Source organism: Phoxinus phoxinus (genome assembly GCF_949152265.1).
Source record: "Phoxinus phoxinus genome assembly, chromosome: 3".
NCBI lineage: Eukaryota > Metazoa > Chordata > Actinopteri > Cypriniformes > Leuciscidae > Phoxinus > Phoxinus phoxinus.
The window spans coordinates 41,695,137-41,706,712 of record NC_136878.1 but is presented as its reverse complement, the minus strand read 5'-3'; the positions used below and the strand labels follow the sequence as shown (position 1 = coordinate 41,706,712).

The 11,576-nt window shown below is 34.3% G+C and overlaps 1 protein-coding gene across 2 annotated transcripts; it reads right to left on the bottom strand.

Annotated features, from left to right (window-relative positions):
• Positions 1 to 134: 134 nt before the first annotated feature.
• On the bottom strand, positions 135 to 11,311 carry LOC306995582 (uncharacterized protein). 2 transcript variants are annotated; one of them, XM_079607333.1, is made up of 11 exons: positions 11,145 to 11,311; positions 8,960 to 10,350; positions 7,308 to 7,888; positions 7,120 to 7,187; positions 6,819 to 7,033; positions 6,423 to 6,658; positions 6,193 to 6,336; positions 2,500 to 2,659; positions 2,193 to 2,234; positions 1,417 to 1,452; positions 135 to 1,268 (listed from the first exon to the last, which is right to left on the bottom strand). In XM_079607333.1, exons 1-11 carry the CDS (start codon positions 11,171 to 11,173, stop codon positions 1,003 to 1,005), a joined length of 3,168 nt encoding a protein of 1,055 aa, XP_079463459.1. In that variant the 5' UTR covers positions 11,174 to 11,311; the 3' UTR covers positions 135 to 1,002. The 2 variants fall into 2 exon arrangements, with proteins under 2 accessions (XP_079463459.1, XP_079463460.1); XM_079607334.1 differs by lacking the exon at positions 2,500 to 2,659 and having other exon boundaries at positions 11,145 to 11,301.
• Between the last annotated feature and the right edge of the window lie 265 nt (positions 11,312 to 11,576).

The following is an 11,576-nucleotide window of genomic DNA, read 5'->3' as shown; positions in this document are numbered from 1 at the left end:
TTGTTGTTGTTGTTGTTTTAATCGCATTCAACCCATGTAACAATATCACAAAAACATGCACATGCTTACATATTCTATAACAACAATATAAATAAGGTTAGGAAATACAAAAAAAAGGGTAAAACATTTATCTAAAAAAAAAATATATAACATCATTTATTGGTTTGAGGACCCTCAGTACAGTTGGACATCTGCCTTTATGAATTAACATTGAATAACTTCTTTTTATATTTAGCCTATTAAAATGATTTAGCCTAATGAATAGACCACATTTCACAATGTCCCACAAAATAACAGGTAGATCAGTTGTGTTTGTTTCAATTACAAATGTTAATGCAAAAATATCTGAACAAAATTGCTTATAAAAACACATTCTCAGCAGTTTACACATCGTTACTTCAAACTTGATATACATGAGTTATACAACATTTAAAAAAAAAAAATCACCAGCACCTTTTTATATTGAAGCAAAATTTGATTTCTCAATTTCACTTCTGAATTAATTACTCATAACTTGCAATTATTTACAGGTGACATGTGATTGTACTGGACAAACCCATCATCACAATCTACATTACACAATAAAGTGACTATAAATTTCTTTTTTTCTGCTGAACACAAAGGATGATATTTTGAAGAATGTTGATAACCAAATAGTTGTGGGGCACCATTGACTTCCATATTTTTTCCATACTATTGAAATCAATGGTACCCCGCAAGTTTGGTTACCAGCATCCTGCAAAATAACTTCTTTTGCGTTCAGCAAAACAAAGAATCTCATACAGGTTTAGAACAACATGAGGATGAGTAAATGATGATATAATTTCTATTTTTGGGTGAAATATCCCTTTAAAGCAGTAGCATTACACCCCAAAATATTAAAAGACTGTCAGGTTCACTGATCAATGACAATATTATTATTATTTTTTGACAAATAGCAGGAGTTTGAACATAAATTACTACATTTACAGTCTGTTGTTCTTCTCACGTGTATTTGTTGTCTTAGTTGCTTCCTGGTCTCTCTTTTATGTCTTCTATAAGAGCCTTTTCGACTTCACAAAGCGAGTTGAAAAATTTAAGTTGTGACTTAATACCTTGTTTTTCTATGATCTCAAAGATTCTCCTCATTTTACTTTGAGATGTTGACATTGCCTTGATTTTACTTAACAGTTCGCCTCCAATGATGCCAACAAGGTCATCTATAATAACTTCAACATTGCTCACCCTTTGGATGAGGGTATTTTTATTGCTTTTCAGAAAGGAAACACCTGTAGAATCAACAGTCAATCATTAATAGTATATTCAAATGATTGTGGGATAGAATAAAGTTAATATTTTATTCCGCTGTGATTCAAAAACAGCTGATGCAAATGTAAATAAAATGGCTATAAGATTTTGTTAAATTTATGTGCTTACACTCATCAGTTGACAGGTTCAGTCCGCTGTTTTCTGCTGTAAGATAAAAAGTTGGTAATGTCTTCAATTTCAACTCTTTAGAGATTAACTGTAAATATAAATCCCTTGATTTATATCAGCAAAATTGTTAAAGAATTCGTGCAGATTTTTATCATTTATATTAATATAAATATAAAGAGAATCCAATGGCTTTGACGGAAATTACTGTCAGTTTTCTACTTCCTAAACCCTTCGTCAATTCCAGTAACACACAAAATTAAACCATAAGATTATTTAGGCAAGAATACTAGTAATTATGCAAGATTCTCTCTACTTTTACAGTACAGAAGTATACAACAACTGGGATTACTGTATACAATAGCTTTACACAATTCTTGAAGTATCGTTGACTTCAGTTTTAGCACTCTATTTACAAATTGACAGAAAACAATAGCAATGTCATGTTTTCAGTGATATTAGAGCATGTTAATGAGGTAATGTAATGTTACATTAGACAGTACACTTACAGTATTTTATTCTGCATATTTAAATGCAAAAAGAGACATTTTTCTCACATAACTTGCTGGTTAAAATGTCTAAATTAAAAGTAAATTCATATTTTGTCATTACATGTCACAGTGGCCTTTTGTTTTGAAACTTGAGCTTGTGTGAAAATGAAACATGTTAAAAAAAACGAATGAAAACAATATTAGGTTTCGAATGAATGACTCGCTCTTACAAGTGGGGCTAATAAAGCAAATGTAAATAAAACATTTGTGTTAAATGTATGTTCTTACGCTCATTGGTTGATGTCGGTCCGCTGTTTTCTGCTGTATAGTCTGTAAGATAAAAAGTTGGTAATGTCTTAATTTCAACTCTTTAGAGATTACTGTAAATATAAATCCCTTGATTTAAACGATGAGTAAAATCATTAAACAATTTATGCAGATTTTACAGTGTGCAGTGCTCATATTTCTGCAGTCTAGCATGTATATTAAACATAAAGAGCATCCAATGGCTTTGATGGAAATTACCGTCAGTTATTTACTTCCAAAACCTTTCTACATTTCCAGTAGCACACAAACAGTAAAGGGTTTTATTTACCTGCCAGTGGTATTTCAAGACTCCATTTAACTTTAAACTTTCCTTTCTTATGTTTTTTCTTTTTCAGGCATAATCCCACATTCATCACGCCATTTGGTAACTTTATATCGAATGTTGGAAAGAAAGTTTTCCACTGCTCAGTGCAATAAAATTCCATACACTTACAAAGGAAAGAGAGGTCAAATTAGTTTAAATATTAAAATGCACTGTAACAAGACTCAATGTTGAAAAACTGTTTGTTACTGCTAATTCATTTGTTTTAAAATGACATACAATACTGAAGAATAACAAATTTTAAGAATCTATTTCAGATATGCTTCCTTACATAATATAAACATCACGGTGAAGAATACTGATTTTAGCATTTGAGGCATAGATGAAGATTAAGTCAAGCAATTCAGGTGTCTGACATTAGCTTTTGTCTTTATGCACTTCCTGACCATTAAACTCAAGATACAGCGGTGCCTTTGTCTCTATGATAATGTTAAGGTTTGAGCAATCAAGTCAGGATGATTGGATTAGCAATACAATAGAGTGAATGCTGATTGGCTCTGTTTCTCTTGAGCAATCTAGATAGTCTGCCAAACTGGTTTTTGCTGGATAGAATCAACTCCTCCCTGCTTTCGTATGATTTGTTTGAATTTGTCTCCACCTCCAGAAGTCTCCTCCTCCTAAAATGTCTATAAAGATACCAGGTATATACGGTTTAGATCATCAGACTGTTTTTGTACAACCTGCAGACGCGCTCAATAAAGAATAACTTCTGCTTGAACGTGATTCCAACGTCTCCTGGTCTTTGCTTTAGAAGAAGGAAAAGTTTCCTACAATACATAGACAGTCTTAACTTAAAAAAAAACATTTGTCAGATTGAAAATTAGATTTTAAAGGAGCAGGTGGTCATTTCTCAGAGATACCTTTTTGATATAAAGTCATTTGGTTAAAGGCTTTAAATTAGTTTTACACCAATATAACCTGTGTATAGATATCAATTTCTACACTACACTGAACTGAACTGGAAAGTGACGGAAAAGTAAAGGAGTGAGCAGAACTGAGATAATTATTATATGAAACACATTACTGTGAAAAAATATGCAAAATAGTAGGCCTAATAATAAAGAATCAGTAAGTGTGGCAAATACTGTAGGGTCCATCATTAACAGCAGTGCTTCTCAAACCTTCTTCTTCTTTTTCTTCTTCATGTTTTCTTTTAATGGCGGTTGGCAAACAACTTTTGTGCATTACCGCCACCTTCTGATATGGATTACCTTCGCTCCACTGGCTCCCTGTATATTTTAGAATACATTTTAAGATTTTAATGTTTGTTTTTAAGTTGCTAAATGGGTTGGCACCTCAGTACATTTCAGAGCTCCTGCACATTTACACTCCGTCAAGGTCGCTGAGGTCTGGTGATCAGCTGCGGCTGAATGTGCCCAGGACCAGGCTAAAGACCAGAGGCAACCGCTCGTTTTCAGCAGTTACTCCCAAATTGTGGAATGATTTACCCCCGCACATTAAAATTGCGCCCACCCTTCACACTTTTAAATCTCGTTTAAAAACATATATTTATTCTCTGGCCTTTGATTCACCATGAGAGGTGCTGTGGTCTTCGTTGTCGCTGTCATTGTTGATATTATTTGTGTTTATGATGTTTGCTTTATATTTGTATCTCTGTAAAGCACTTTGGTAACCTTGTTGTTTGTTTAAATTGTGCTATACAAATAAAGTGGATTGGATTGGATTGGATTGGATTGTGGATCACTTTACTCACTACTCTTTAAATATAAAAATAAATACATAAATAAAACCAATAAATAACTACATATCTAATAACATTATTAATATTAATACATTATCATTCACATCATTATTAAATACAACTTTCTAAGACAACTAAACTCATATCCTTCTAATAAGCCCTGTTTTATTAAAAAAAATTACATACATTTTTTGTTTCCAAAAGTTTGCTGCTTCAGTTGTTGTGTGTTATGGAGAATCAGAGTATTAGAATTGAATCCGCAATTTTGAAAAATGGTGATATTATTCAGCACAGCATTGATGAGTGCAGGTAGATATGCATGTCAGTGGAAAGCATGAAATGGCAGGTTGGTGACCTAACACAGAGCAAAGAGTGAGAGGACTCCACCTTTTAAGAAGCCTACTGTGTTAGATTATGGGAGGCACTTCTGGTTTGGGGAAGTTCCACTCGAAAAGACTGAAATAAATCATTTCAAATCATAAGGTTGAGCAACAAATAATTCTTATCCGTCAGTCCTTCGTGTTCTATTTTCAGACGTCAAGAGAATAACATAATGCTTGGTCTTTTAATGTGACTTGACAAGAATATCTATGGCAAGAGCTTCAGACACTGCATTTTCAGACACTGCATTTCTATTCTGCCTGATTGTTTTCTTTTTTCCTTTGTATACCGCTGTAACAGTATGAAAAAATACAAAATTTGTGGTCTGTTTTCCCAATTTAATTTACGATATATACCATGATTAATTAACTGGAATGCACTAAGAATCTCTTGTTTTTCTCCCCAAATCCTCACGTCTCTTTCCAGGTTTGTTTTCACACGGATGCTTTAAAATGTAATTATCTCCCATTTTCACTTCTAATACCTATTGACTGGGATTACTGGAATGTTTCTGAAGTAGGTATACAATAAGTAATACAATATTATTTTTCTATCAAAAATTATGGAAATCACTTTGAAATATTATCACTCAATGTTCCAGTTAATGAACATTTTTGATTAAGGCAAAATATGTTACATAATACAGACATTACTACTATAGTGATATTTAACAGGTCCATAATATTGCTGCTGAAATTATCAAGCGTTTGAGGATATTGAGGGTACAGACAGTGTAATAACAACAACAGTGTAGTTATAATAATAAATATAAAGCCACATATACAGATTGAATTTAGGTTTTTATTCACATTTAAACATTGATCAGCGAACATAAACAGAAGCTCAACCGAACCTGCTTGACGCTCGAGAACAAACCTCATTGGTTCTTGCACGTCAGGCGAACATACTTGAGCTTCCGTTTACCACAACTGATGTGTGCGTTGATGAATGTTTATATGTGAATAAAAGCCTAAATTCAATCTGTTCATCATATCATGCGTATCTCATATCAAACGTGATTTTTTAATTGTTTGACAATTTTCTCATGAAATTTGGCACAAAGTGGTGAGAGCCATAACCCATCTTTACTTGCAAAGACTGAGATGCTCCTTTTTTACTCAATCATTATACGAATATTTCAAATCATTATATCAAAATGTTTTAAAACAGTTTAACTTGGATATTCTAATCTCTTAACTTTTATTTTGCCTCTGTCCTTTTTGGAGTGTGTATGTATGTATCATTGTATTTACATTTCCAAAAATGTGTTTATATTTACAAAACACAATAAAGTTGGTCAGTGAAAACATTGGAAATATTTTCTTTGAACAAGGTTCAAGAGAATTGACAAATCACAGATTCTTGATTTTACTGCATTTTATAAAATCTTCCAAATTTTCTGGAAATGGGGTTGTATATAAACTATTTGATACATGATTCCCCCTTGATTCATTAGAAAATGTAAAAGAGAAAAAAAGCTTTGAGAAATCTCACATCAGTTAATGAAATCATTGTCATGGTCACCATGCCTTATTCTTATTCTAAATCATACTGACCGACGGATGTATCGTTGATACTGGCCTCTCTGAAAGTTCATGTTCCTCAACAGGATCACAGGACATGCTGTATTCACAGTTATATGTGAGCTTGCATTCACAAGCTGACCGGATTAGTGTATAATCTTCATCAAGTTTCTTCACCTGAAAAGACAAAAGAGAAAATGTAATTTGTTTATAAAGTAAGCCAAAATAAGGTGAAAAATGAACACATTAACACAAAAACATACTTCTCTGGGGTCCACATTGCGTGGTTTTAGAAACACATGCAGCCTATGTACTTTCTTCATGTAGAACAGTATCACTTGGCCACATATCTCAGACGTAGATTTTTTTTTCAAAAGTAAAAACTTTGATGTTCCTGGGATGCTCACTGTAACATGTGTGCTTGTGATATTCTGAGGTTTCAGAATGTCAACAATCTGATTAGAGTAATGTATAGCGGACATGAAGTGGTGGGCATCCTCTGAAATAATTAAAGAAAACATTTCACATTTTTTGCTTCGTCTTTTACATTTACCGTAGTAAATTTAAATATATACGCAAGTTAGTGTTATATTTGTAAAGTTTTTTTTTGCACTTTGCATTATTCACAGATTACATTCAGTATAAGATTGCCAACTCACCAATGGAGGTCTCACAGTGAGGTAGACTGAGTTGAGACAGCTCACCCTGAACACATTTGATATCATACAGGGGTCCTGCTTGGTAATGGTTGGCAGGGACTGGACAGTCGCTGTCCTGAAGAACAGTGTTGTACAGCACCTCCCCTTCCCCCTTCATGTTAAAACCAAGCTTTGTAAACTCACAATGGAACCAGCCTGCATGGCTGCTCTGCAACCTATTTCAAAGAAAATATCAAATATGAATGCAAACAGATACACTAAATAAGCTTACTTCACCTGTTTGCGGATAGTACAGATATACCTGTATTTACTTTGCCCCTCCTGACAGATGACCTCGGGAGTGAATTTATTATCTCTTACATCTAGCTTCTGTGAAAAATAAAAAGTGCTTAAGTGCATTGTAATTGTATTGTAAATTATAAATAATTATAAAAGCACATTTGCATTTGAAAAAGATATCATCTTAAAAGAAATGAATCAGTGACTTACCCTCAAAATGTCTGAAGGGGACTGAGAATCTCCATCTGAAATTTCTGGTAATACCAGATGCATTGAATTATTTCCCCAGATCATCCTCTGTATCTTCTCTGAAAGCTCTCTCCTTTCTGTAATTTCTGGTTCAGAGCCACAGATGTAGGTTTTGTATCCACATTTTTCACGAAGCCAATCCAATACACTTCTTTGAGATCCAGTATATGTGTTTATACTACAGTCTCCCTCTATAAATAATACAATGACGTGATTCCAAAATTTCTCTCCAAGAAACTCTAAATTTTCAAGAATCTCTTTGGTCTGGTCTGTGAATTGGCCATCATGCAGAGAAAATGTAAGCAGGATGGCATGAGGTCCAGGAGTCAGATTTTCCCATCTAAGAATCCTCTTGGCATTGCAAATATCAATATCAACCAAGTGCACAATCTTCTTGTTCATTGAACCTTTGAAACTCTTAAGCCTACCACTGCCAACTTCATCATAACTTCCTCCATCAAAAATCTGGTTTAGAACAGATCTTTCTGTTTCACTGAATCTCATGAGCCAAATCCTCGTCTCTGTTAGAAGACAGCTTTGACCTAAGAAAAACAAACATTTGTAAACATGACAAGTTACATGACATGACTAGTTGGCTAATTTAACTTGCTTTTATTTAGGAAAATGAATCTCTTAAATCCACATCGGGAATATGACCAGTAACTAATAACTACAAATGGTATCATAAAACATGACAATGTCAATGTAAATGCATAAATTAATTTTCAAAAAACTTTCCAAAAACAGTGACGTTCTATTACTTTGAAAACACTTCTTTTGATTTTTGCATTAATTACTCATATGTAATCTTCAGTCTTAGGTCAGTCTTATTAGACAATATATTTTACAGTCCCATCATGTTTAATTATCTTGAATAAATCGATATAGCAATAATAAATAGGCCTACTGAAAAAACAATTCAGATCTTTGGTCAAAAATGGATGTAACAGAAGAGTTTCTATATTGTTGAATCACCAGGTCAAAGTCCTGATATAAATAGCAAAATGCTGTGATGTGCCAGGAGTCAGGACATTCAACAATTCTTGGTTAAACCATTTTTTCTCAATAATATATAACGCTTTGAGCGTGTTATCTGAAGATCTCAGTTTAGAAGCCATTCATTCAGAAACCCATCAACTAATCAAACACTTTAAAACAGGAAAAATGTGATCATGGTAGCCAAAATTGGGAAAACTCCTACACATTTCTTTAAGAAATGTGAAAATGTTGGTTTAAGATAATTAAAACATTTATAAAACACTTGACAACATTCTTAAACAATAGTCTAGTTTATGTATCATAATAATTTTAACATAGATCTTCAAGATGTCAACTATAGTTTTTACTAAATCCATTAATACATTATTAAAATGATTTAAACTTTTTTTTAAACTGAATTATTAAATTTAAACTATAGCCTACAAATTAACTCCAAGATCATCTGAAATATTGACAACTAGATATTTAAAGTCATATACCTTCATTTTGTGTAAAGCTTGATATATATGAGATGTGTACATTCTAGTACGTTTGAACATTTTAACACACCAGTGTATTTAATGTAATCCAACCCCTTAGTATACAAAAAGCATATATGCATTTAAAATATTTACCGAAATCAAGCCCACTTGTTAGGGCTCTCTTATAAAACTCTTCAGCCTTGAGTTTTTCATTCTTCACTTCATGAATTAACCCTTGTATAGCACACACCTCGCTGTCATTCGGGTTTTTCATCCTTTTAATACGACGTTCAATCACCTTCTTCAGTTTCTCCTCACACATCCTGCCTTGCTCTGAATTCGGCTGCAGCCTCAGACCTTGCATGAAATGATAGATGGCCAGTTGTTCAGATCTTTTGGTGTAGAGCTGGTGTTGGCCATAAAAAGAATGAACTGCCTGTAGGTCTTGCTTTTCATTAGCTATTTTAAATGCTTCTTCAAAAAGTCTCTCAGCTTTTAAGCTGGCAGTGCCAAGTTGTCCATAATGCAGAGCTAAATCTGCCATGGCAATAACGAAAGTGGGCTTTAGGGTAATCGCCATGTCCAGATGATAGATGCACTCCTTCAGGTATTGCTCTTTAACATCCAACTCTGTTGTCCAATTCTTTTCCAGCAATATTTTTTTGCTTTTGAAACACATAGCCAACTGATGGTGTATAAAGGCTGAGTTTGGGGTAGCCTGCAGGGCTTCTTTCAGGAGAGAAATGACAGCGTCCATGTCTCCTAATTGGCGGCAAAATTTTGCTGCATATCTTATGACATGTGGGTTTTCATGGGACATCCCCAGCGCCACAATCACCTTCTTCCCTGCAGTTTTGAGCGTCTTCCTATCATCTCTGTTATGCAGCATTCTCAGGGCTAGCAACACTAATAGCACACCATCATCTGGATTAAGCTTTATAGCTCTTTCGAGCTGTTTTATTGTTGGCGAGTCTGAAGGGTCAGAGGTCTCATTAGTCGTGCGGTACATGGCAATAGCATAGCCTGTATTTAAATCACTGTCATCAGGGTTGTTTTCAAGGGCCTGTCTAAAGCATTCCTTTGCAGCATTGTAGTATTTGCGAGAGAATTTAAGAAAAGCCCAACCCTTTTCTCTGAGTACCTCAACAGTATGAGTGAATCCTTCAGAACATTTTCTCTGGATCCTCTCTAACTCTCTCAAGTACTCTTGACATGTAGAAAAATCATTCATATGATAATGCAACCAGGCAAGGTCTCCATAGGTAACAATAAGAACTTCATCACTGTCTTTGTAGTATTCCTTTGCGAGCTGTACAGATTTCTGCAGATTTGCGAGTGCTTCCTGATGGTTGCCATATAGATACTGAACAAATCCAAAGCTGCTGTAAGATCGTGTTACTCTCGCCTCGTCAGATTCCAACTCCAACTGAATCTGTTCCTCCAGACGATTCAGAATATCACAGAGAACAAAGTCTTCTTCTCTTAGAGACCAAGTAAAATGGCACTCCTGCTGAAGCAGTTTGGTTTTTAAAACACCTTCAAGACTGAAAAAAAGAAGAAAAGCTGAGACAAATGACTTAAACACATTCTATTGAGTCATGTACAGTAGTTCTGTAGCATGTCAGTGTGCACACAGTGTGAACCACTAAAGCACTAAAGAAATTTTGGTTACTTTATTTTAAGGTGTCCATGTTAGTGTAATAATAATAGTTAACTACATATACTTCATATAGGGTTTGGTTAAGGTTAGTTGCATGTAATTATGCATAATTTATATAATTACTAACCACATGAAAGTCACAACGACACTGTCTTACCGAAATGTCAGTAGCACTTTATTTTACAGTCATGTTACACATGTACTTATTATAGTGTGTAATAACTAGGTAACCCTGAACCTAACCTTAACCCATGTAGTTACCTTATATTACCCAGTAGCCTACTTTCTTATAGGTATAAGCGCTGCCTGTAAGTACACGTAGGCTATTGTAAAATAAACTGAAACTTCCACTGCTGTAAACATGAAGAGGTGTGTGTGTGTGACAAAATTATATATTTTTCTGACATAATGTTGCCATTCAATTTCTTAAATAAATCCACATTCAGATTCAAATTCGAAAGTAAAAAGCCTGTGACGAAATATAAACATGTAGCACACATAGCTTGTTTAATCAGGATGTAAAAAAAATCAAAACGCATTCATAATTAGGCGACACCATGAGCTCGTCGAAAAAAACATAGGTTTAACAATACATTTTCAAAGTGTCTTTGCTTGTTTCCATGATGCATACCATTCCTAAAACATTTATTTCAACATTAATACAACAAACAAACCCACCTCATTTTGTGCCCATCTTCAGTAAGCATCAAATCATTAAAATACAAATAGAGCAGGACGTTCTGGTGGAGTTATCAAATAAATTTGAAGCTTGTTCCGGTTAGGGCCTCCTGTACCTACATTAAACCTGTACCTGCCTGTAGCTACCGGTAGATACACAATACAGAAGTAGGAACTTTTCCTCCACCGGTAGGGAGGAGTGGAGAACCGTGGGGCGTGGCAACAATAAAGGTAGACGTTACCCCGGTCACACAAAACGCGTTTTTCAGGTTTGAAAACGCGAGGCGCACAGCACTGCCTTTTTTGTTGACTTAGCTTACAATATAACTTTGTTACAATGAGTCAATACATTCCAAAATGAATTTTTGTTTTACCCTGATCCACTAACGTTACTATGGCAAGCCTAATATACGTTTTTAGAGTTTATACCAA